The following is a 27,557-nucleotide window of genomic DNA, read 5'->3' as shown; positions in this document are numbered from 1 at the left end:
TAGGGAATTATTTAAGAGAAGTTACAAGGGTGGCAATATATTTGTCCGTAACTGTACATGTAGTATATGGAAAGATACATATTCCTCAGACCAACACACTGGAACAGGAAGGTGTGTGGGGTTCAGTGTGGCTTGCGGACGGCAAGGTGTGTGTGCAGCCAGGTCACCCGTGATACAAGTCAGTATTCAACGTCCATCCATGTCTGAGGACGTCGGGAGATGACGTGGAAACCAGCCTGAACTTAACCCTAACCTTAAAAATGAGTGAGTTAATGCCTAAACTTAAATCTTAAACACTTTGTAATTTGACGTTTTAGAAACATGGATGAACGTCTAATTCTGCCGTGAGACTGTGAGAGCTGGTAGGTGTGTTTGTGTGAGACGTCTGGCTCTGTGAAAGAGAAGCAGCTCAGCTTCCCGCTGGGGTCCAACCACCTCGTCACCCCTCCATAACGCTCTGCTGCACAGGGCCTGGGGGGGAGGAGAGTTTGGTTGAGTCACTGTGTCTGGTTGATAGCAGCAGTCTTTGTGTCAGTTAAACAATGTGAGCCAGTCATTCACATCCGCATCACATGCCTGTCCACTGGTCACAACGAGAGGCTCTTAGCTAGCTGACGTAATGACACTCTGCTCTCTCCTGGCTCCGTTCCAGACAGACACTTTCTCTGGTTCCTGACTTCTCCAGGGATGAGTTCTAAATCTCTACCCTTCTAGAAGTGTATACTTGTTCTTTCCCCATTAATATGGTGGAACCTCCCTCCAGGACGGCACTCTTTAAAAAATTGTTTGTTTTTTTACCCCCGGATTCCGTAAATTTTCTTGCCCAAATTCAGTTTTCTACGTTTTATTTTTTCCAGGTTTCAGTTTCCCTCAGTTTTTTTCAGGTTTTCATTCTCAAAAATCACATTTTTTTTTATCATAGAAAAACAACTCAATTGGATGTTCTAAGTTCACAACAATGCTTAAACCACATCAGGAGATCCCTTTGAGGTCTTGGAAAAATCTACGAAATGTGGATTTTTGGGTGTAGTTACCCGTTAACGGAAGTGTGCATGCACCAGCCAGAGACCGTTGTTAGGTTAGCGATGTTTCTGGAGCGCTCATCTTATTGCAGAGTTTGCAAAACAAAACGGCCACTGGATTGATGCAAATAATCATGATATCATTCTGCCAGGTAGTCATGGGCTACTTTGTAGTTGACATTTAATTTAGTTTTATTGGTATTAAGGCTTTCCATCTACCAGAAGACGGTTGTCAATAGCATCATCGCTAACGGCTACACAAAATGTAGACATACGTGCACATTCCTGTGCCTCTTCAGAAAGCTGCAGGAACATACGAATCACTGATGCATTTTGTTAATGTCTTATGATTAACTTGGGTAAATGTATGAATGTTCTAATAAGTTCAATACGTTTAGTTGATTTCCTACTAATAAGTTCAATACATTTAGTTGATCTCCTACTTAGTTCAATACATTTAGTTGATCTCCTACTTAGTTCAATACATTTAGTTGATCTCCTACTTAGTTCAATACATTTAGTTGATCTCCTACTTAGTTCAATACATTTAGTTGATCTCCTACTTAGTTCAATACATTTAGTTGATCTCCTACTTAGTTCAATACATTTAGTTGATTTCCTACTTAGTTCAATACATTTCGTTGATATCCTACTTAGTTCAATACATTTCGTTGATCTCCTACTTAGTTCAATACATTTAGTTGATCTCCTACTTAGTTCAATACATTTCGTTGATATCCTACTTAGTTCAATACATTTCGTTGATCTCCTACTTAGTTCAATACATTTAGTTGATCTCCTACTTAGTTCAATCCATTTAGTTGATTTCCTACTTAGTTCAATCCATTTAGTTGATTTCCTACTTAGTTCAATCCATTTAGTTGATTTCCTACTTAGTTCAATCCATTTAGTGGATTTCCTACTTAGTTCAATACATTTAGTTGATTTCCTACTTAGTTCAATACATTTAGTTGATTTCCTACTTAGTTCAATACATTTAGTTGATTTCCTACTTAGTTCAATACATTTAGTTGATCTCCTACTTAGTTCAATACATTTAGTTGATCTCCTACTTAGTTCAATACATTTAGTTGATTTCCTACTTAGTTCAATACATTTCATTGATTTCCTACTAACCTACCCACAGATACTACATATGGGGTATCCTTGTATGTTTTAGCACAGCCCTCATTCTATTTTATAGGACCCTACTCCAGACATATTTCTTGCACCAATCCATGCATGCACTTCTGGAGAAGGATAGAGAATCAGAACTCAGGCTTTTGTCAACATCTGATAATAATCTGGGTAGTTTAGATGGACAGCACCATGCAATGTCACCAGGTCCACTCTCCCAGTCAGCCAGTCAGTCAGCCAGCCAGTCACCAGGTCCCCTCTCCCAGTCAGTCAGCCAGTCACCAGGTCCCCTCTCCCAGTCAGTCAGCCAGTCACCAGGTCCCCTCTCCCAGCCAGTCAGCCAGTCACCAGGTCCCCTCTCCCAGCCAGTCAGCCAGTCACCAGGTCCACTCTCCCAGTCAGCCAGTCAGTCAGCCAGCCAGTCACCAGGTCCCCTCTCCCAGTCAGTCAGCCAGCCACCAGGTCCCCTCTCCCAGTCAGTCAGCCAGCCACCAGGTCCCCTCTCCCAGTCAGTCAGCCAGCCACCAGGTCCCCTCTCCCAGTCAGCCAGTCAGTCAGCCACCAGGTCCACTCTCCCAGTCAGTCAGTCAGTCAGCCAGCCACCAGGTCCCCTCTCCCAGTCAGCCAGTCAGTCAGCCACCAGGTCCACTCTCCCAGTCAGTCAGTCAGTCAGTCAGCCACCAGGTCCACTCTCCCAGTCAGTCAGCCAGTCAGTCAGCCACCAGGTCCACTCTCCCAGTCAGTCAGTCAGTCAGTCAGCCACCAGGTCCACTCTCCCAGTCAGTCAGCCAGTCAGTCAGCCACCAGGTCCACTCTCCCAGTCAGTCAGTCAGTCAGTCAGCCACCAGGTCCACTCTCCCAGTCAGTCAGTCAGTCAGTCAGCCACCAGGTCCACTCTCCCAGTCAGTCAGCCAGCCACCAGGTCCACTCCCCCAGTCAGTCAGCCAGCCACCAGGTCCACTCCCCCAGTCAGCCAGTCAGCCAGCCACCAGGTCCACTCTCCCAGTCAGCCAGTCAGTCAGTCAGCCAGTCAGTCAGCCAGCCAGCCAGTAGATGGTCCTGCTCAGTACCAGCAGCAGTTCAGTAGCAGTGTCAGGTGAGACAGTTAACTAGTGTAAATAACAACTTGTGGTTACCTGCATATTTACTCTGAGATTAGAGAGTAGCTGAACGTTGTGCTGCAGGAGGGAAAAACAACAACAGGGTTAATTTATAGTGGTTCTAAACAGATAGGGATATACCCTACAGTCCCAGCTACCCAGATAGGGATATACCCTACAGTCCCAGCTACCCAGATAGGGATATACCCTACAGTCCCAGCTACCCAGATAGGGATATCCCCTACAGTCCCAGCTACCCAGATAGGGATATCCCCTACAGTCCCAGCTACCCAGATAGGGATATCCCCAGCTACCCAGATAGGGATATCCCCTACAGTCCCAGCTACCCAGATAGGGATATACCCTACAGTCCCAGCTACCCAGATAGGGATATACCCTACAGTCCCAGCTACCCAGATAGGGATATACCCTACAGTCCCAGCTACCCAGATAGGGATATACCCTACAGTCCCAGCTACCCAGATAGGGATATACCCTACAGTCCCAGCTACCCAGATAGGGATATACCCTACAGTCCCAGCTACCCAGATAGGGATATACCCTACAGTCCCAGCTACCCAGATAGGGATATACCCTACAGTCCCAGCTACCCAGATAGGGATATACCCTACAGTCCCAGCTACCCAGATAGGGATATACCCTACAGTCCCAGCTACCCAGATAGGGATATACCCTACAGTCCCAGCTACCCAGATAGGGATATACCCTACAGTCCCAGCTACCCAGATAGGGATATACCCTACAGTCCCAGCTACCCAGATAGGGATATACCCTACAGTCCCAGCTACCCAGATAGGGATATACCCTACAGTCCCAGCTACCCAGATAGGGATATACCCTACAGTCCCAGCTACCCAGATAGGGATATCCCCTACAGTCCCAGCTACCCAGATAGGGATATACCCTACAGTCCCAGCTACCCAGATAGGGATATACCCTACAGTCCCAGCTACCCAGATAGGGATATACCCTACAGTCCCAGCTACCCAGATAGGGATATACCCTACAGTCCCAGCTACCCAGATAGGGATATACCCTACAGTCCCAGCTACCCAGATAGGGATATACCCTACAGTCCCAGCTACCCAGATAGGGATATACCCTACAGTCCCAGCTACCCAGATAGGGATATACCCTACAGTCCCAGCTACCCAGATAGGGATATACCCTACAGTCCCAGCTACCCAGATAGGGATATACCCTACAGTCCCAGCTACCCAGATAGGGATATACCCTACAGACCCAGCTACCCAGATAGGGATATACCCTACAGTCCCAGCTACCCAGATAGGGATATACCCTACAGTCCCAGCTACCCAGATAGGGATATACCCTACAGTCCCAGCTACCCAGATAGGGATATACCCTACAGTCCCAGCTACCCAGATAGGGATATACCCTACAGTCCCAGCTACCCAGATAGGGATATACCCTACAGTCCCAGCTACCCAGATAGGGATATACCCTACAGTCCCAGCTACCCAGATAGGGATATCCCCTACAGTCCCAGCTACCCAGATAGGGATATACCCTACAGTCCCAGCTACCCAGATAGGGATATACCCTACAGTCCCAGCTACCCAGATAGGGATATACCCTACAGTCCCAGCTACCCAGATAGGGATATACCCTACAGTCCCAGCTACCCAGATAGGGATATACCCTACAGTCCCAGCTACCCAGATAGGGATATACCCTACAGTCCCAGCTACCCAGATAGGGATATACCCTACAGTCCCAGCTACCCAGATAGGGATATACCCTACAGTCCCAGCTACCCAGATAGGGATATACCCTACAGTCCCAGCTACCCAGATAGGGATATACCCTACAGTCCCAGCTACCCAGATAGGGATATACCCTACAGACCCAGCTACCCAGATAGGGATATACCCTACAGTCCCAGCTACCCAGATAGGGATATACCCTACAGTCCCAGCTACCCAGATAGGGATATACCCTACAGTCCCAGCTACCCAGATAGGGATATACCCTACAGTCCCAGCTACCCAGATAGGGATATACCCTACAGTCCCAGCTACCCAGATAGGGATATACCCTACAGTCCCAGCTACCCAGATAGGGATATACCCTACAGTCCCAGCTACCCAGATAGGGATATACCCTACAGTCCCAGCTACCCAGATAGGGATATACCCTACAGTCCCAGCTACCCAGATAGGGATATACCCTACAGTCCCAGCTACCAGATAGGGATATACCCTACAGTCCCAGCTACCCAGATAGGGATATCCCCTACAGTCCCAGCTACCCAGATAGGGATATACCCTACAGTCCCAGCTACCCAGATAGGGATATACCCTACAGTCCCAGCTACCCAGATAGGGATATACCCTACAGTCCCAGCTACCCAGATAGGGATATCCCCTACAGTCCCAGCTACCCAGATAGGGATATCCCCTACAGTCCCAGCTACCCAGATAGGGATATACCCTACAGTCCCAGCTACCCAGATAGGGATATACCCTACAGTCCCAGCTACCCAGATAGGGATATACCCTACAGTCCCAGCTACCCAGATAGGGATATACCCTACAGTCCCAGCTACCCAGATAGGGGTATACCCTACAGTCCCAGCTACCCAGATAGGGATATACCCTACAGTCCCAGCTACCCAGATAGGGGTATACCCTACAGTCCCAGCTACCCAGATAGGGATATACCCTACAGTCCCAGCTACCCAGATAGGGATATCCCCTACAGTCCCAGCTACCCAGATAGGGATATACCCTACAGTCCCAGCTACCCAGATAGGGGTATACCCTACAGTCCCAGCTACCCAGATAGGGGTATACCCTACAGTCCCAGCTACCCAGATAGGGGTATACCCTACAGTCCCAGCTACCCAGATAGGGATATACCCTACAGTCCCAGCTACCCAGATAGGGATATACCCTACAGTCCCAGCTACCCAGATAGGGATATACCCTACAGTCCCAGCTACCCAGATAGGGATATACCCTACAGTCCCAGCTACCCAGATAGGGATATACCCTACAGTCCCAGCTACCCAGATAGGGATATACCCTACAGTCCCAGCTACCCAGATAGGGATATACCCTACAGTCCCAGCTACCCAGATAGGGATATACCCTACAGTCCCAGCTACCCAGATAGGGATATACCCTACAGTCCCAGCTACCCAGATAGGGATATCCCCTACAGTCCCAGCTACCCAGATAGGGATATACCCTACAGTCCCAGCTACCCAGATAGGGATATACCCTACAGTCCCAGCTACCCAGATAGGGATATACCCTACAGTCCCAGCTACCCAGATAGGGATATACCCTACAGTCCCAGCTACCCAGATAGGGATATCCCCTACAGTCCCAGCTACCCAGATAGGGATATACCCTACAGTCCCAGCTACCCAGATAGGGATATACCCTACAGTCCCAGCTACCCAGATAGGGATATCCCCTACAGTCCCAGCTACCCAGATAGGGATATACCCTACAGTCCCAGCTACCCAGATAGGGATATACCCTACAGTCCCAGCTACCCAGATAGGGATATCCCCTACAGTCCCAGCTACCCAGATAGGGATATACCCTACAGTCCCAGCTACCCAGATAGGGATATACCCTACAGTCCCAGCTACCCAGATAGGGATATCCCCTACAGTCCCAGCTACCCAGATAGGGATATCCCCTACAGTCCCAGCTACCCAGATAGGGATATACCCTACAGTCCCAGCTACCCAGATAGGGATATACCCTACAGTCCCAGCTACCCAGATAGGGATATACCCTACAGTCCCAGCTACCCAGATAGGGATATACCCTACAGTCCCAGCTACCCAGATAGGGGTATACCCTACAGTCCCAGCTACCCAGATAGGGATATACCCTACAGTCCCAGCTACCCAGATAGGGATATCCCCTACAGTCCCAGCTACCCAGATAGGGATATACCCTACAGTCCCAGCTACCCAGATAGGGATATACCCTACAGTCCCAGCTACCCAGATAGGGATATACCCTACAGTCCCAGCTACCCAGATAGGGGTATACCCTACAGTCCCAGCTACCCAGATAGGGATATACCCTACAGTCCCAGCTACCCAGATAGGGATATACCCTACAGTCCCAGCTACCCAGATAGGGATATACCCTACAGTCCCAGCTACCCAGATAGGGATATACCCTACAGTCCCAGCTACCCAGATAGGGATATACCCTACAGTCCCAGCTACCCAGATAGGGATATACCCTACAGTCCCAGCTACCCAGATAGGGATATACCCTACAGTCCCAGCTACCCAGATAGGGATATACCCTACAGTCCCAGCTACCCAGATAGGGATATACCCTACAGTCCCAGCTACCCAGATAGGGATATACCCTACAGTCCCAGCTACCCAGATAGGGATATACCCTACAGTCCCAGCTACCCAGGGCCCAGTTTTTCAAAAGTTATCTATCTGGATTTCGGCTATTGGATAGGATGAAATACATAGAAATATAATAAACAGAACAGGAGTCCCCATTCAAGTCAATGATAAATGTTCTATTCACTTTATTTCTATGCATTTAATCCTATCTAATATGCGAAATCTAACTAGATAACTTGAAAAACTGGGCCCTGAAGGCAGAGACTCCTAGGCTTTCACTAATAAGACCTTCTTAGTTGTTCTACCTCATTTCAGCATATGATCAAGTCTTAAAGTCTGATACAATTCATCAAATGACACTGATAAAGTTGTTAATGTTTATAAATCAAATTCCCAGTTCATAACAAAATCCTAATAAAAGTACAAATGTTCATATCAAGTTCCGTGTTCATTAGGGATGTGCATCTTTCCCTTTCAAGACGATTCGATAGAAGGGCTCCGATACGATACAGGAACGATACGTTTTATTTTACATTTACATGTTAGTCATTTAGCAATGCTCTTATCCAGAGCGACTTACAGTTAGTGAGTGCATTCCTTTTTTCATACTGGCCCCCCTGTGGGAAACGAACCCACAACCCTGGCGTTGCAAGCGCCATGCTCTACCAACTGAGCTACACGGGGACACGTCATCGACCGACACGTTGCGATAACGTGCACTGTGTATAATATACACTACGTGACCAAAAGTATGTGGACAATGAATGTGTTCATGCAACACATTTTGAAACGATTCGGTACGATTCGGTTTGGTTAGAGAACGAATCGATGCACTAACATTTGTTGCATGAACACATTCATTGTCCACATACTTTTGGTCATGTAGTGTATATTACAAGTTATCGCAACGTGTCGGTCGATGACGTGGCACGCAACCATCGCTCTCTCTCTCCTCCTCCACCCCTCCTCCCCTGCTATACCCCCCCTCCTCCCCTGCTACACCCCTGCTACACCCCTTCCCCTCCCCTCCCCTGCTACACTCCTCCCCTAAGCACCCCTCCTAAAAATGTCCAACTGTAGCGCGCTGACTCTACAACCCCCCCTCTCCTTTCCTGTCCGTCCTCTCTACAACCCCCCTCTCCTTTCCTGTCCGTCCTCTCTACAACCCCTTTCTCCTTTCCTGTCCGTCCTCTCTACAACCCCTTTCTCCTTTCCTGTCCGTCCTCTCTACAACCCCTTTCTCCTTTCCTGTCCGTCCTCTCTACAACCCCACTCTCCTTTCCTGTCCGTCCTCTCTACAACCCCTTTCTCCTTTCCTGTCCGTCCTCTCTACAACCCCCCTCTCCTTTCCTGTCCGTCCTCTCTACAACCCCCCTCTCCTTTCCTGTCCGTCCTCTCTACAACCCCCACATCATCCCCCTCACTCATCCACATAACACAAACCCAATTTGAAATTGAGCGGGGGCGGGAAGGAATGTGTGTGTGTGGACTAGAGAGAGCAGCTGCAGGGTTTTAGGGCAGGCGACCGTTAGACAGGATCCCCTCCTCAGGGCCCCAGAACAGGAAACACATATCTGAGCCAGAATGGCTACGATAACAGGAAGTAATGCGCTCTAGCCTGCTCCCCTTCCTAACCCCTTTCACTCCTCGGTCCTGCTCCCCAGCCTAACAAAACTAACCCCTCTCATTGCCCTATCAGCTGCATCTCTATATAAATACTAGTGTAAATACAGAGTGAAACGCTGAGGAACAGATGGTCTCTGTATGAACAGTCAGAATTAAAATGTTAGTGTTCTCTTCACCGGTCGTCTCTCTCTATGACATCATCAAAGGCGTGGGACAGACGTTTCAGCTTCCTGAGACCGCTGGACACACTCTCCAGGTCCCGGCCAAACTTCCTGTCAATCACACACAGGACCAATCAGAGAGCAGGACACACCTGTCAATCACACACACTGTTCTGGGCAGGGTGGGGTCAATTCAGTTTCATTATTGGGAGTGTGGATGTGTGTGTGTGTGTGTGTGTGTGTGTGTGTATGTGGGGATGTGTGTGTATGTGTGCGTTTGTACGGGGATGTGTGTACTGTATGTGTGTGTGGATGTGTGGGGGTGTGTGTATGTGTGGGGTGTGTGTATTTATGTGGATGTGTGTGTATGTGGGGATGTGTGTGTATGTGGGGGGGTGGGGGGTGTGTGTATTTATGTGGATGTGTGTGTATGTGGGGATGTGTATGGGGATGTGTGTGTGGATGTGTGTGTATGGGTGGGGGGTGTGTGTATGTGTGGGGGTGTGTGCTCACCGTCTGAGGCTCTGAGTGTTGGGAGAGGCGAAGGGGCTTCGTAGTGCAGCCATCCGAACCAGCTGCCTCCTCCCTCCCCCATTCTTCACCCCTGTCACCTCAGGACTTCCCCTGCGTTTGGGCACGGTGGCTCTGGGGGTGCGTCTGGGGGTTGTTGTGGGGATAAGTGTGGTGGAACGGACGGGGGTGCGTCTTGGTGTACGGGAGGGGACCTCCCCGCTGTTCTCTGTCCCCTCACACACCCGGCCAGGTGTCACCACCAAACACTCCTCCTGATCCTGCACCACTGCTCTGTTCCTCTGAAGCCTCTGGGTGTGTGGGTGTGTGTGTGTGTGTGTGTGTGTGTGTGTGTGTGTGAGTGAGTGAGAGAGAGAGAGAGAGAGATCACAATTCAGATGAGCTTCTGAATTTTTCAGCATGTTTTTACAAAAATATAGATTTAGAGTTGGATTTGTATTGGTACAGGGCAACCCCAAACAGTTTCAGCTGGACTTTCACAGAATCAAAGAGGGAGTGCAGCAGGAGAAGCTCTCTCCTGGTGAAGACCAACGTTCCCTCTAAGCTGTGCCTTATAGAAGAAATATCAGCTCACTGAGAGAAGCACAGATTGAACTTCACTCAACTTTCTAGAGTTTTCCCTGTTAGTAAACGTTTCCCTTTACTGTGGCAAATGTGATCGAATCAACGCAATGTTAGCCACATGCAACATACTGAAACTAAACAAACTATGCAAGAGATTTTGTTGTAGGCAGAACACATCGGAGTAGGATTCTATTGCGCATAACCCACTCTACACCGACCTGTGCAGCATAACCAATCAGAGCTGCAGTAGGCCTATATGCAAATAGACCATTGCCATATATGGATCTGTGCGATTTACTTTCAACTGGACTGTGTTTACAGCATGAGCGGTCGTGAGTAGATGCGCTTGTTTTGAGATCAAAGAGAGAGCTGCGTGTAGCCACGTGTGCACATTTCTGTTAATATCCTTTGCTAGTTAGTGAGTTATTAGCCCAGTTATAGATCATTTAGTTCATATCCTTTGCTAGTTAGTGAGTTATTAGCCCAGTTATAGATCATTTATAGTCAGCAATGGGGGAGTGATTGCTTCCTACAAGAAAACGTGTACATTTCTAGACATCTTTGAAAAGCCAGTCAGGTAAAGAGATGCTTTTTGTCTTAAAGGGGCAGTGTTGTATTTTGAGACAGGTTTGAATAAGCCAAGTAGCCAATAGGCAGAGGGTAGCATAATATTGAGTGGCCGAGCCAGAGCCTGGACTTGAACCCGATCGAACATCTCTGGAGAGACCTGAAAATAGCTGTGCAGCGACGCTCCCCATCCAACCTGACAGAGCTTGAGAGGATCTGCAGAGAAGAATGGGAGAAACTCCACAAATACAGGTGTGCCAAGCTTGTACATTTTATTATTTTTTTTACATTTTAGTCATTTAGCAGACGCTCTTATCCAGAGCGACTTACAGTTAGTGAATACCTATTTTATATATATATATATATATATTTTTTTATACTGGCCCCTGTGGGAATCGAACCCACAACCCTGGCGTTGCAAACGCCATGCTCTACCAACTGCACTACATCCCTGCCGGCCATTCCCTCCCCTACCCTGGACGACGCTGGGCCAATTGTGCGCCGCCCATGAGTCTCCCGGTCGCGGCCGGCTGCGACAGAGCCTGGATACGAACCAGGATCTCTAGTGGCACAGTTAGCACTGCGATGCAGTGCCTTAGACCACTGCGCCACCCAGGAGCTTTAGTGTCATACCCAAGAAGACTCGAGGCTGTAATCGCTGCCAAAGATGCTTCAACAAAGTACTGCGTAAAGGGTCTGAATACATATGTAAATGTAATATTTCAGTTTTTTTTATTTTTAATACATTTGCAAAAATGTCTAAAAAACGGTTTTTCCCTTGTCATTATGGGGTAGTGTGCGTAGATTGATGAGGAAAAAACAATTAAATCAATTTTAGAATAAGGCTGTAACGTAGCAAAATATGAAAAAAGTCAAAAGGGGTCAGAATACTTTCCGAAGGCACTGTATATACATTTTGCTGACAGAGTTACATTAGTTATCTTGTTTTTAATCCCACCCTTCAGCTCCACTCAACCCCTCCCATCCATCTCTTAACACCATCCATTTAGTATTTATATTTGCCATATATTTTTCAACTGTGATGTTTCACAAAAGTTCTTAAAACTTTATTTTCTCATTGTTTCTACAGATAAATTAAACATTTTTGCTAAAAGTATTATTGATCGATTGACTATGACTTTTCAAATCCCCCAGTAGTGCTATCTGCAGAGTCAGCTCCAGGTAAATGTTGCACTTCTTCAACCATTCCTGGACCTGCGACCAAAAACAAGCTACAGATGGAAACAAATGACCTAATGATTGCCTCTTCGCAGCAAAATCTGTAGGGCTGGGATGGTTGACATAACTCCACCAGTCCCATTTATGATATCATTTACAAAGATTATACCCTTTTAAAACATTTTTTCAAAAAAAATTATATATTTTTTAATCAATTAGTATATTTGAGTTTAACCACAATATTTGTTGTATTATTTGTTCTGTCGTTTCTGGTGGATTAAACTGAAATCGCTACCAAGTTTCTATGGCTTGTTTTAAATAGTGATTTTTGGAGATTATTTCATTTTCAAATAACCGAAAGTGAGAGGTTGTAATCTGAATAAAGGGAAAAAGGCCGTTCTCGAACATGGTGTGAGACATTCTTACTAATCTGCTAGAGAAGCAGTTAAAATCTAAATGTAAAATCTTACTAAAATGTACTAAATCTTTCCCTGACTCCATGAGCTAATAAATATACTGGAGTTCGGCCTAAACATGGTCCGTGTCTGGTTGTCATGGTTGGTGTGTTTAAACATGGTCCGTGTCTGGTTGTCATGGTTGGTGTGTTTAAACATGGTCCGTGTCTGGTTGTCATGGTTGGTGTGTTTACAAGTAGGCTACAACTTCTACTGTAGTTCTCTCTGTGTTATGGAGGCTTAGCTGATTGTTGGTGTAAGCCTTGAAGAGAAGATGAGGTATTAATATGGAGGGGATGGTGTGGGTGACTGACTGGTGTCTGCTGACTGGTGTCTGCTGACTGGTGTCTGCTGACTGGTGTCTGCTGACTGGTGTCTGCTGACTGGTGTCTGCTGACTGGTGTCTGCTGAGGGTGGGGGGGGTGGATATAGTACCTTGTTAGAGTGTGTATTGATGGGGACAGAGTAGTAAGATGTTGGATAATCACTGACTACTGTATGGCCTACAGACTAATCCTGCTGCTGAGGACGATGACCTGGACACCAGCTTCAGCAGGACAGAGCCTGTAGACCCATTGGATGAAAGCTTTCAGCCTGGAATAAGCCTCAAGCACAACATCTGACTTTGAAACAAGCCAGGACAGCCAGCCAAAAAGGTATTTATAAAGGCACAATACCCTGGAGAAAACAAAGATCCCCAATACACTAAACTGTCTACAAGACAAGTGCTCCTCAAACTTTTCCCACCCTTGCAGTCAGTTCTTTGGCATTGGGGGAGAGGGGCTGTCAGTGTACTCTTCTAGCCTAGTCACTATTGTTGGCAGTGCTTGTCAGCTAAACCAGCTGCCATTACCCAATACACGAGGTTCACCAGCTGAAGAACATTCTGGAACATTCAACCAACACAACATCCATATTCAGTTAGACTGATGTTGTAGTATAATATAGAATGAACAAAGCTGCATTGTGCTATAGATATTGCCAGCTGTTGTACAGTATGTATATAATGCTGTTTTTTCTCTCTTTTTTTAAGTGTCCTGACAAGCGACTAAATGATTCCAGCTGCATCAGAAACCAATAGAGTGTTAACTTCATCTTCTGGATCAATTCATTGTGATATTCATGAAATGTATTTTGGATAAACTAGCTTCAGTCTTACTGCTAAAACAAATGATGCAGGGAGTTGGTGTATCATTTAAACTAATTTGTTGGCAAGTAAATATGTTTCAAAACAGCAGATTAGTCTGTCAATATAGCAAATAAGTAGACATGGCTTGTCTTCAAGACAACGTTTATTTGCTCTGGAGACCGAGGTGAGTTTACACAGCAGTATGCAGGAACAGTTATGGAAATGTATTGACATACACCGAGTATACCAAACATTAGGAACCCCTTCCTAATATCGAGTTGTGCGCGTGCCCTTCTTAAACCGGTCTCCTCCCTTTCATCTATACTGATTGAAGTGGATTTAACAAGTGACATCAATAAGGGATCATAGCTTTCACCTGGTCAGTCTGTGTCATGGAAAGAGCAGGTGTTCTTAATGTTTTGTACACTCAGTATTTATACAGTAGAAGAAACATATACTATTAATGCTTATAATAAATCCTGAAGTTCTGCAAAGGTAATACTGGCATATGGTGTGTTTAGGTGGTGCAGTATTACTGCTGTAGCAGCATGGTGCAGAATATAAGACATCTCAGACACGTTAGCTAGCTAGCTACAACACACAGGTGTAGTTACTCCAAGACATCTCAGACACGTTAGCTAGCTAGCTACAACACACAGGTGTAGTTACTCCAAGACATCTCACACACAGACACGTTAGCTAGCTAGCTACAACACACAGGTGTAGTTACTCCAAGACATCTCACACAGACACGTTAGCTAGCTAGCTACAACACACAGGTGTAGTTACTCCAAGACATCTCAGACACGTTAGCTAGCTAGCTACAACACACAGGTATAGTTACTCCAAGACATCTCACACACGTTAGCTAGCTAGCTACAACACACAGGTATAGTTACTCCAAGACATCTCACACACGTTAGCTAGCTAGCTACAACACACAGGTGTAGTTACTCCAAGACATCTCAGACACGTTAGCTAGCTAGCGTCAACCTAGGTATGCTGCAATGTCCTGGCAGATAGGAACATCGTTGAGACTAGTCAAATGGTTCTATTGAACAAGGACAGCCATATCCACTAGTATGATTGTGCAATTGGCAAAACACAAAGGTCACAATAATTGCTAAAAAAAAACATGACTATTCATTTTTAGATCAGACAGCATGCTCAATCAATCAATGGCATCTCCCGGTGCAAAAATAGTGCATAATTATGTCTGAAACACCCTCTCATCACTCATAAGGATGAGGTAGGGAGACTGGAAAAACACTAGCTGTGAAGTTTCCCTTTAATATGAACTCCTGCAGAATTACGCATTTCTTCCATTAAAATTACACCCCAAATGTAGGCAAAATGGACTCTGGAACAGGAGTGGAGAAAATTGATTTATTTTCTTTCAGCATCTTGAGAGAATACAAATGCGCAGTTAGATACCGTCTGTAGAGGTGCTGTCTTTAATCAGCATCATAAAAGCTGATAGTATTTCAACCACATAAAATATGCATCCAATCCAAACTGAAATCTTATCAGCAACACATTCGATCGTTTTTTTCACAGCTTTCTATTTCCTTACAACTGGTCAAACTGATGTCATTTGGAAATGTTGCACAGAAAACATGTTTTTGTTGAGTTATTACATTTTCTCCCCGGCCCCTAAACGTCTTTGCTCTTCTAAAGAAGCAGAAATGACAGAACTTTACCGATGTCAACTAGAAGCATTCATTCTATTGATTTATGAAATTCTGGTGAGCAAGGGTTTACTGAGTCTTCTAGGGCAACATATAATGACAGAAGAAAAGCTGCATCTATCTAATTATAGACAAGTTTGACTAACAAATAGCCTACTAAGATGTCGGAAATTTTAAGCACTCCCTGTCAAAGAAATCGTTCCGCCAGATCTGACTATAACCTACAGAGCATTTTCTATATTTGCGGGTTAGGGTCAGTTGCTGGCCTCAGATTTTCACTTTATCACATATACAGTTGAAGTCGGAAGTTTACATACACTTAGGTTGGAGTCATTAAAACTCGTTTTTCAACCACTCCACAAATTTCTTGTTAACAAACTATAGTTTTGGCAAGTCAGTTAGGACATCTATTTTGTGCATCACACAAGTAATTTTTCCAACAATTGTTTACAGACAGATTATTTCACTTATAATTCACTGTATCACAATTCCAGTGGGTCAGAAGTTTACATACACTAAGTTGACTGTGCCTTTAAACAGCTTGGAAAATTCCAGAAAATGTCATGGCTTTAGAAGCTTCTGATAGGCTAATTGACATCATTACTAACTGAGTGTATGTAAACTTCTGATGTGACGAAAGAAATAAAAACTGAAATAAATCATTCTCTCTACTATTATTCTGACATTTCACATTCTTAAAATAAAAGTGGTGATCCTAACTGACCTAAGACAGGGAATTTTTACTAGGATTAAATGTCAGGAATTGTGAAAAACTGAGTTTAAATGTATTTGGCTAAGGTGTATGTCCAACTGTAGGTTGTCTCCTACCTGGTACACTCCCCCGATGTGGCTGCGTGCGCTGCGTGTGAGCTGGCAGACAGCGCCGGTCTTCTGATTGGCCTGCAGACTCTCCCAGGTGGGGTCAGGGGTCGGCTCAGGGTCTGGCAGGGAGTTGGTCTGGAGGAACAATACACCACTTTACTGGGCCGTTATCGATCTGGACGAGAGGATCATTACCTTAGCCCCCCCGACACACACTGGGTACAAAACATTAGGAACACTTGCGCTTTCCATGACATACCTACCAGCTGAAACCAGGTTAAGGCTATGATCCCTTATTGAAGTCACTTGTTAAATCCACTTCAATCAGTGTAGATGAAGGGGAGGAGACAGGGCAGAGAATGTTTTTTAAGCCTTGAGACATAATAATATGCCATTTAGCAGACGCTTTTATCCAAAGCGACTTACAGTCATGTGTGCATACATTTTTACGTATGGGTGGTCCCGGGGATCGAACCCACTACCCTGACGTTACAAGCGCCATGCTCTACCAATTGAGCTACAGAGGACCACATGGATTGTGTATGTGTGCCATTCAGAGGGTGAATGGGCATGGTAGTAGGTGCCAGGCGCACTGGTTTGTGTCAATAACTACAACGCTGCTGGGTTTTTCACACAACAGTTTCCTGTGCGTATCAAGAATGGTCCACTACCCAAAGGACATCCAGCCAACTGGACACAACATGGGTCAGCATCACTGTGGAACGCTTTAAAGTCCATGCCCTGACGAATTGAGGCTGTTCTGAGGGCAAAGGGGGGGGAAGGTGTTCTTAATGTTTTGTAAACTCAGACACACACACCCTGGACAGAGAGCAGTTGTAGGGGTTAGTTGCTTTGCTCAAGGGCCCAATGGCAGGAGATGTTATCTAGGATGATGTCTTTCTGTGCATCCCAAATTGCACCCTATTCCCTAGGGCTCTGTCTTTCTGTGCATCCCAAATTGCACCCTATTCCCTAGGGCTCTGGTCAAAAGTAGTGCACTACATAGGGAACAGAGTGCCATTGGGGACGTGTACAGCTTGATTCAGCCCTCCTACCTGTACGGAGCGCAGCGGCAGCCTCTTCTTCAGAGACATGCGGAGGGAGTTGATGGAGGAGGAGGAGCGTAGCTTCCTGAAGCGGTCGGGGGGGGGGGCCTCAGGGGAGCTGGACTCGCCCCCGTCTGACTCCTCCAGAACGCTGTGAGCCCTCCACACCGCCACACCACTCATCACCGACGACGACATACTGAAGCTGGCCAATCAGAGAGGGGAGAGCAAGAGATCAGGGCCGCGTTCAGCACACACAACATTGTAGAGTATTCAGATAGAAATATGTTATGTAGAACAAACATGCCTCACCTCAAATGTAAAAGATATGCACATAATAAAACAGGGATATTTTAGACAGTGTCTGTCTTTCCCATCCATTTGGGATGAAGTTCTGCATGGGCTCATTTAACACGTCTGACAAACTGTGATTTTGGAGTGAACTCTCTCTTTAACTAGAAGCCTGTAGAAGTTTGTTCCAGGGCGTCAGTGTGCTAGGCACATACCATAACCCGGTAACCGATAAGTGGTCGAGGAGTGTGTCAATTTGGTATTTTATTAGGATCCCCAATAGCTGTTGCAAAAGCGGCAGCTACTCTTCCTGGGGTCCACACAGAACATGACATAATACAGAACATTAGACAAGAACAGAACTACATAATTACAATTTTAAAAAGGCACACGTAGCCTATATATCAATACATACACACAAACTATCTAGGTCAAATAGCGGAGAAGGGTTGTGCCGTGAGGTGTTGCTTTATCTGTTTTTTGAAACCAGGTTTGATGTTCATTTGAGCAATATGAGAAGGAACGGAGTTCCATGCAATAATGGCTCAATATAATACTGTACGCTTTCTTGAATTCTTTCTGGATTTGGGGACTGTGAAAAGACCCCTGGTGGCATGTCTGGTGGGGTAAGTGTGTGTGTCAGAGATGTGTGTGTAAGTTGACTATGCAAACAATTTGGGATTTTCAACACGTTTCTTATAAAAAGAAGAAGTGATGCAGTCAGTCTCTCCTCAACTCTTAGCCAAGAGAGACTGGCATGCATAGTATTTATAATCAGCCCTCTGATTACAATGAAGAGCAAGACGTGCCGCTCTGTTCTGGGCCAGCTGCAGCTTAACTAGGTCTTTCCTTGCAGCACTGGACCACACGACTGGACAATAATCAAGATAAGACGAAACTAGAGCCTGCAGGACTTGCTTTTTGGAGTGTGGTGTCAAAAAAGCAGAGCATCTCTTTATTATGGGCAGACCTCTCCCCAGCTTTACAACCATTTAATCTATATGTTTTGACCATGACAGTTTACAATGTAAGGTAATGCCAAGTAATTTAGTTACATTGACATTCTTGGGCATAGGGACTATGGTGGTCTGCTTGAAACGTACAGTTGAAGTCGGAAGATTACATACACCATAGCCAAATATATTTAAACTCAGTTTTTCACATTTCCTGACATTTAAACCTAGTAAAAATTCCCCGTCTTAGGTCAGTTAGGATCACAACTTTATTTTAGGAATGTGAAATGTCAGAATAATAGTAGAGAATTATTTATTTCAGCTTTTCTTTCTTTCATCACATTCCCAGTGGGTCAGAAGTTTACATACACTCAATTAGTATTTGGTAGCATTGCCTTTAAATTGTTTAACTTGGGTCAAACGTTTTGGGTAGAATTCCACAAGCTTCCCACAATAAGTTGGGTGAATTTTGGCCCATTCCTCCTGACAGAGCTGGGGTAACAGTCAGGTTTGCAGGCCTCCTTGCTCGCACACGCCTTTCAGTTCTGCCCACAAATGTTCTATAGGATTGAGGTCAGGGCTTTGTAATGGCCACTCCAATACCTTGACTTTGTTGTCCTTAAGCCATTTTGCCACAACTTTGGAAGTATGCTTTGGGTCATTGTCCATTTGGAAGACCCATTTGCGACCAAGCTTTAACTTCCTGACTGATGTCTTGAGATGTTGCTTCAATATATATCCACATAATTTTCCTTCCTCATGATGCCATCCATTTTGTGAAGTGCACCAGTCCCTCCTGCAGCAAAGCACCCCCACAGCATGATGCTGCCACCCCCGTGCTTCACGGTTGGGATGGTGTTCTTCAGCTTGCAAGCCACCCCCTTTTTCCTCCAAACATAACGATGGTCATTATGGCCAAACAGTTCTATTTTTGTTTCATCAGACCAGAGCACATTTCTCCCAAAAGTATGATCTTTGTCCCCATGTGCAGTTGCAAACATAGTCTGGCTTTTTTATGGCGATTTTGGAGCAGTGGCTTCTTCCTTGCTGAGCGGCCTTTCAAGTTATGTCAATATAGGACTAGTTTTACTGTAGATAGATACTTTTGTACCTGTTTCCTCCAGCATCTTCACAAGGTCCTTTGCTGTTGTTCTGGGATTGATTTGCACTTTTTGCACCAAAGTACATTCATCTCTAGGAGACAGAATGCGTCTCCTTCCTGAGCGGTATGAGAGCTGCGTGGTCCCATGGTGTTTATACTTGCATACTATTGTTTGTACAGGTGAACGTGGTACCTTCAGGCATTTGGAAATTGCTCCCAAGGATGAACCAGACTTGTGGAGGTCTACAAATTTTTTTCTGAGGTCTTGGCTGATTTCTTTTGATTTTCTCATGATGTCAAGCAAAGAGGCACCTTGAAATACATCCACAGGTACACCTCCAATTGACTCAAATGATGTCAATTAGCCTATCAGAAGCTTCTAAAGCCATTACATAATTTTCTGGAATTTTCCAAGCTGTTTAAAGGCACAGTCAACTTAGTGTATGTAAACTTCTGACCCACTGGAATTGTGATACAGTGAATTATAAGTGAAATAATCTGTCTGTAAACAACATGCACAAAGTAGATATCCTAACCGACTTGCCAAAACTATAGTTTGTTAACAAGAAATTTGTGGAGTGGTTGAAACACTTAGGTTGGAGTCATTAACTTGTTTATGTAAACTTCCGACTTCAACTGTAGCTAGTAGCTACCACAGCCAGTTCAGCTCTAGCCTCTAGCTATCTGTCAGCTAGCTAACAGCTGCTGTGTGTATGAAATGTCCTGTAGCCTTTTTGTCCTGTTTCAACAGAAGTAAATTAACACGGCTAGTTTTCATCAGTTGATGTACCATTACTATTAGAGCTAGCCAAAAGTTGGCTAACATTAGCTAGCTAGCTCACCAACTTTAGCTATTATTTTTGACTCAATCACACTAGACCTGAATCAAACGATGAAACCAGCGGCCAAACGACTGAAGACCGATGTTGACGTTTTTTTGACAGTGCAATGTGAGTTTTTATTAGAGTCAGTATAGCAATGTAAGGTTATTGATCAGTCAGTTTCCCTAGTAAATTCCCTACTTTCCACACTGACATGGTATAAACAGCTCTATAGGCTTCACTGTCATGGTGCACAGTCAGTACGCAACACTATGCTTATCATGTCTTAGCTGGATCAGATGGTGACCGGTATCCCTGCAGGGTCAGACAGCCACGGAAGACCAGTCTACAGTCTTTGAATAACACCTGTGATTGCTTTATGCCTCTCTCCCATGTCAATATGCCTTGCTTATTGCTGTTTCAGTTATTTCTTATTGTACTATTTCACTGTAGATCCTCCAGCCCAGCTCAACCTGCCTTAGACAGCTCCTTTGTCCCACCCCCCATACACGCGGAGACCGGCTCAATCGGTGCCTCCAGTGATGCTATCTCTTTCATCGTTACCCAATGCTTAGGTTTACCTCCACTGTATTCATATCCTTCCATATCCTTGTCTGTACATAATGCCCTGAATCTATTCTACAACGCCCGGAAATCTGCCCCCTTTATTCTCTGTACCCAACGCACTAGAAGACCAGTTCTTAAAGTCTTTAGCCATATCCTTATTCTATTCCTCCTCTGTTCCTCTGGTGATGTAGAGGTTAACCCAGGCCCTGTAGCCCCCAGTATCACTCCTACTCCCCAGGCGCTATCATTTGTTGACTTCTGTAACCGTAAAAGCCTTGGTTTCTTGCACGTTAACATCCGAAGCTTCCTCCCTAAGTTTGAGTTACTCACTGCGTTAGCACACTCCGCCAACCCTGATGTTCTAGCAGTGTCTAAATCCTGGCTTAGGAAGGCCACCAAAAATTCAGAAATGTCCATCCCCAACTACAACATTTTCCGTCTCGATAGAACTGCCAAAAGGGGTGGGGTTGCAATCTACTGTAGAGATAGCCTGCAGAGCTGTATCATCCAGGTCTGTGCCCAAACAGTTTGAGCTTCTACTTCTAAAAATCCACCTTTCCAGAAATAAGTCTCTCACTGTTGCCGCTTGCTACAGACCCCCCCTCAGCTCCGAGCTGTGCCCTGGACACCATATGTGAACTGATTGCCCCCCATCTATCCTCAGAGTTCGTACTGCTTGGTGACCTAAACTGGGATATGCTTAACACCCCGGCCAACCTACAATCTAAACTAGATGCCCTCAATCTCACACAAATTATCAACGAACCTACCAGGTACAACCCTAAAATCAGTAAACATGGGCACCCTCATAGATATCATCCTGACAAATGTACCCTCTAAATACACCTCCGCTGTCTTCAACCAGGATCTCAGCAATCACTGCCTTATTGCCTGCGTCCGTAATGGGTCCGCGGTCAAACGACCACCCCTCATCACTGTCAAACGCTGCCTAAAACACATTAGCGAGCAGGCTTTTCTAATTGACCTGGCCCGGGTATCCTGGATGGATATTGACCTCATTCCGTCAGTAGAGGATGCCTGGTTGTTCTTTAAAAGTGCTTTCCTCTCAATCTTAAATAAGCATGCCCCATTCAAAAAATGCAGAACTAAGAACAGATATAGCCCCTTGTTCTCCTCAGACTTAACTGCCCTTGACCAGCACAAAAACATCCTGTGGCGTACTGCATTAGCATCGAACAGCCCCCGCGATATGCAACTTTTCAGGGAAGTCAGGAACCAATATACACAATCAGTTAAGAAAGCAAAGGCTAGCTTTTTCAAACAGAAATTTGCATCCTGTAGCACTAACTCCAAAAAGTTTTGGGACACTAAAGTCCATGGAAAATAAGAGCACCTCCTCCCAACTGCCCACTGCACTGAGGCTAGGAAACACTGTCACCACTGATATATCTACAATAATCAAGAATTTCAACAAGCATTTTGTTACGGCTGGCCATGCTTTCCACCTGGCTACCCCTACCCCGGCCACCAGCTCTGCACCCTCCGCTGCAACTTGCCCATGCCCCCCCCGTGCAACCCATATTACTAGCCTGTTCAACCTCTCTTTCCCCAGAGATTGGAAAGCTAATGCGGTCATCCCCCTCTTCAAAGGGGGTGACACTCTAGATCCAAACTGTTACAGACCTATATCCATCCTGCCCTGCCTTTTGAACGTTTTTGAAAGCCAAGTTAAACAGATCACCGACCATTTCGAATCCCACCGTACCTTCTCCGCTATGCAATCCGGTTTCTGAGCTGGTCATGGGTGCACCTCAGCCACGCTCAAGGTCCTAAACGATATTATAACCACGATCGATAAAAGACAGTAGTGCGCAGCCGTCTTCATCGACCTGGCCAAGGCTTTCGACTATGTCAACCACTGCATTCTTATTGGCAGACTAAATAGCCTTGGTTTCTCTAATGACTGCCTCGCCTGGTTCACCAACTACTTCTCAGATAGAGTTCAATGTGTCAAATTGGAGGGCCTGTTGCTGGACCTCTGGCTGTCTCTATGGGGGTGCCACAGGGTTCAATTCCCGGGCCGACTCTATTATCTGTGTATATCAATGGACACCATTTTGTATACATCTGGCCCTTCATTGGACACTGTGTTAACAAACCTCCAAACGAGCTTCAACGCCATACAACACTCCTTCCGTAGCCTCCAACTGCTCTTAAAACACTAGTAAAACTAAATGCATGCTCTTCAACTGAACGCTGCTTGCATCCGCCCACCCAACTAGAATCACTACTCTCGGCGGGTCTGACCTAGAGTATGTGGACAACTACAAATACCTAGGTGTCTGGTTAGACTGTAAACTCTCCTTCCAGACTCACATTAAGCATCTCCAATCAAAAGTTAGATCTAGAATTGGCTTCCCATTTCGCAACAAAGCCTCCTTCACTCATGCTGCCAAACATGCCCTCGTAAAACCGACTATCCTACCGATCCTTGACTTCGGCGATGTCATTTACAAAATAGCCTCCAACCCTCTACTCAGCAAATTGGATGTAGTCTATCACAGTGCCATCCGTTTTGTCACCAAAGCCCCAAATACTACCCACCATTGTGACCTGTACGCTCTTGTTGGCTGGCCCTCACTACATATTTGTCGCCAAACCCACTGGCTCCAGGTCATCTATAAATCACTGCTAGGCAAATCCCTGTCTTATCTTAGCTCACTGGTCACCATAACAACACCCACCCGTAGTCTGCGCTCCAGCAGATATATCTCACTGGTCATCCCCAAAGCCAACACCTCCTTTGGCCGCCATTCCTTCCAGTTCTCTGCTGCCAATGACTGGAACGAACTGCAAAAATCTCTGAAGCTGGAGACTCTTATCTCCCTCACTAACTTTAAGCGTCAGTTGTCAGAGCAGCTTACCGATCACTGCACCTGTGCACAGCCATTCTGAAATTTGCCCACCCAACTACCTCATCCCCATATTGTTATTTATTTTGCTAATTTGCACCCCAGTATCTCTATTTGCACATCATCTTTTGCACATCTATCATTCCAGTGTTAATTACGAAATTGTAACTATTTTTGCACTATGGCCTATTTATTGCCTTACCTCCATAACTTACTACATTCACACACACTGTATATATATTTTCTGTTGTATTTTTAACTTTGTTTTGTTTACCCCAAATGTAACTGTGTTGTTTTTAATCGCACTGCTTTGCTTTATCTTGGCCAGGTCGCAGTTGTAAATGAGAACTTGTTCTCAACTGGCTTACCTGGTTAAATAAAGGTGAAATTAAAAAAAGGGTCAGACAGCCAGGGAAGACCAGTCTACGGAGCTCAGGTGAGTTTTGCAGTATATTTTAATCAGTGAATGGATACAAAGTTCCATCTTGAGTTGATGGGTAGGCTACAGTCTGGGAACTGGGAATAATGGTCATTTCAGTTATTGAACCATTGATTCTATTCTTGGATAATATCATGTACACCAAGGTAATTATTTGTCATGCCTCATCTGAGCAGGATCAGATGTTGACAGGGGTCTCAGCAGGGTCAGGCAGCCAGGGAAGACCAGCCTGTGACGGCACTGGGGTAAACTTTTGCAGATACAACACTTTATTCTCTTTGTGCAGAAAAAATAAAAAAACTGGACAAGCCAGAAGCTTCAAAGAAACTATTTTAAGGCAGTCTGACAAACCTCAAGTTGATTTTCAAACTGTATCAAAAGGTTGATAGAGGCTTTTCCTGAAGACACAAAACATGTCAAACTAAAATGTGAGGAAGACCTGAATGACACGATTGATGATGAATGGATACAGATATGTTTGAATGCCCAGTCATGTTCATATAATCTCAGACATAAATTACTGCAGTTTAAGACCATCCATAGAACATACTATATGCCAGTGAAACTGAATATCATGCACTCAGAAATGTAATTCCTCTGCTGGAGGTGTAAAACAAACAGGGACATATTTGCATGTTATGATCTTGTGAAGACTGGCTGTAATTCTGTCAGAGTATTTTATTTTATCTCAGCATGTCTACAGATTCTCCCTTCTCTCAGTTTTTGTTTGCTTGGAAAGGTTGATAGTGGAGAATGTTATCAGAATAAACTAATTTAGCCGCTATAAATGCATTGCCATTATTTGGAAGGTTGTTATCCTCCCAAAATGTCACAATGGATGGCAGAAATGGAAAGTTATGTATCACTAGATCTGATTTATTACAAGATTAAGGGTATAGTGTGCAACTTTCATAAGGTCTGGGTGCCTTATATGGAATACTGTACGACAAAAGGGGTCTGTATTGAAATATATTTTTGGGTCTAGCAGTTGCAAATTAATACATAGATTTCATTTTTTATGGCACACAAGACACCTGTCTGATTTGCGCCTGTCAGTGGACTAATCCATTGAGGCCACTGGGATGATTTAGTCCAGAATATGGGGATTGTGGCTCAGATGCCCAAGGCACTTCTCTCTCCAGAATGCGCTCTCTCCCGCCATTTTGTCAGTATTCATAACATAATTGTGTGCATTGGTTGCTGTGTCTATCAATTCCCCATTACTATATCACCAGTAGTAGCTAATTGCCATAATTTCAAATCTGTAATGTTTGTTTGGTTAAGGTAATTTCGGTTAATCCATTCAATATATGACAGTTATTTAACGTTGTCATTGTCAGATTCGACTTGTTTTGCAGCACTTATAATCTATGCTATACTTGTGAGAAACAAGATTTTAACTAAATTAGGCCGGGACAGCCCTAGTAGAAATGCAGGAAATTAGTTTTAGATGAGGTTACATCCCACCCACTTCTAAAACCTAAGTGCACCCCTGCTCAGCACAGTCGCTACTTGCTAACTTTGCTGGTGTTTCTGATTAATAAACAATGCCATTCTGGTGGGTGGTACCATTCAAATAAAACCCAGCACTGAAACGAAATTTAGGCTAAAAATAATTTACAAGTCCACTTTTTCGAGCTGAAAGAAGATGGCCAGAGCTTACGGATGTAGCACGATGATGTAAATCAATATGTCATCGTTTTAGTCAAAGTATGATATATTTGGGCTTGAAGTGTTAACCGAACTGCCCGCTTCATGCCAATGAGGGGGTTCGATTAATCTCGCTGGGCGCCCATGTTGGCGTGTTTTGCACCGGGTGAACGTTGATTACATTCGTTTTGGACTCCCTGGATCGAGCCAGGTGCCCGGTTCAAAGCCCACAGTGATGTCGGTTCAAAGCCCACAGTGATGTCGGCTCAAAACAAAGTGATGTAGGAGTAATGAGTAGGATTCTGTGTTTTCACATGCAAAAGTGATTGCTATTGAGCATCATCTGCCTTCCCAGTGAAAAGGAGTTCGAAAATTAAAAAACATGTATTTTATGGAAAATAGATTTTTTCTGGACGATGCACCGTGCTGCCTTGTTGACAAAATGACTGAACGGCAGCACAGATTCCTGTTCGATCTGAGTAAGGCGCTATTCCGTCCCCGCTTTCGCCCGATGACATAACCGGCCGGTGCCTCGCGGCTCAACTTAATCGAATCAGCCCACTGACAGGTCTTTTCCTATGAAATTGATTTCAACTGGTGTGGGCGTTTAAACCATGAAAAATTTGAGAAACTAATGTAAAGACTACAGAGTTGCCTGTCATAATGTCAGAACATTTTTACCTGACCAAATTACTGTCCTGACCGACAAAAATTAAATTGAACGCACTGCAGAAATGTGGGAACCAGTAAAAGGCTATCTCCTCACTATCTATTGTTCCTGCAGTGAGGAATTACAATCTTCAGATAATGTTTTTATGCCGATAATCGTTGTCTGCAGCTCAAAAAAAGCAGTATGCAAATCAGGGAGCCAAATAAACGGCTCTTTCACCGATGCAATTCGGTTACCGACGTTCACCAAAAAGAGCAAACGACCCATCAATAGTATCTGCTGGAGCCACACCTTATTAAAGCGTTTCGTCTCTGAAAGGAGTCGACTCCGGTTGCTTTGTTTACAATTCGTCATGCGGTTCACAGCGGTCCCGTTATGCTACCTTTATCGGCTTGCCCCAACAATAAATTACCCAGTTAGCTACCTACTGTAGTCATCTCAAATGATAGTTAACACCACAATAAACATATCAACCAAATGTAGCTTGCTTACGTTAACTAGTTAGATACTTTTTTTCTACGTTTGAATTCGCTAGCCTAGCAACTTCGGATTAGTTGTCTAGCAAGCGGACAAAGTTAACATTATTAGCTGGCTAGCTACAGTAACGTTAGCTAACGTAAGCTATTTGAATACATGTTTATGGCTAAATCGTCCATTGAAAGAGGTGAATAAGCTAGCTTTTGCTGTAAACGCATTTATTATAAACGACGGCTGCACCACAATGAAGTATTTTATATTCGATCATATCTACCTTGTAAAGTTGGTTGGTCTCTCTTTCTCTCTCTT

General features: G+C 44.9%; 1 protein-coding gene across 1 annotated transcript; it reads right to left on the bottom strand.

The window, feature by feature from the left end:
• Window positions 1-230: 230 nt before the first annotated feature.
• On the bottom strand, window positions 231-27,557 carry LOC311113922 (uncharacterized protein). The gene is made up of 7 exons (XM_084189198.1): window positions 27,523-27,557; window positions 17,415-17,610; window positions 16,366-16,494; window positions 9,938-10,245; window positions 9,440-9,535; window positions 3,296-3,337; window positions 231-471 (listed from the first exon to the last, which is right to left on the bottom strand). Exons 2-6 carry the CDS (start codon window positions 17,601-17,603, stop codon window positions 3,304-3,306), a joined length of 756 nt encoding a protein of 251 aa, XP_084045324.1. The 5' UTR covers window positions 17,604-17,610; window positions 27,523-27,557; the 3' UTR covers window positions 231-471; window positions 3,296-3,303.

This window comes from Coregonus lavaretus (assembly GCF_964263955.1).
Source record: "Coregonus lavaretus genome assembly, contig: HAP1_SCAFFOLD_274, whole genome shotgun sequence".
Taxonomy (NCBI): Eukaryota; Metazoa; Chordata; class Actinopteri; order Salmoniformes; family Salmonidae; genus Coregonus; species Coregonus lavaretus.
The sequence above is the reverse complement of the archived record's forward strand: the minus strand, read 5'-3'. Positions and strand labels throughout refer to the sequence as shown.

Excerpts from the sequence above, each read along its gene's own strand:
- LOC311113922 (XM_084189198.1), bottom strand. The coding sequence starts at position 17,603 with ATGTCGTCGTCGGTGATGAGTGGTGTGGCGGTGTGGAGGGCTCACAGC. Across the intron at positions 16,495-17,414 it reads TGCCGCTGCGCTCCGTACAG|ACCAACTCCCTGCCAGACCC; the intron begins GTAGGAGGGCTG and ends TTGTTCCTCCAG. Across the intron at positions 3,338-9,439 it reads GTCATAGAGAGAGACGACCG|CACAACGTTCAGCTACTCTC; the intron begins GTGAAGAGAACA and ends TCCCTCCTGCAG.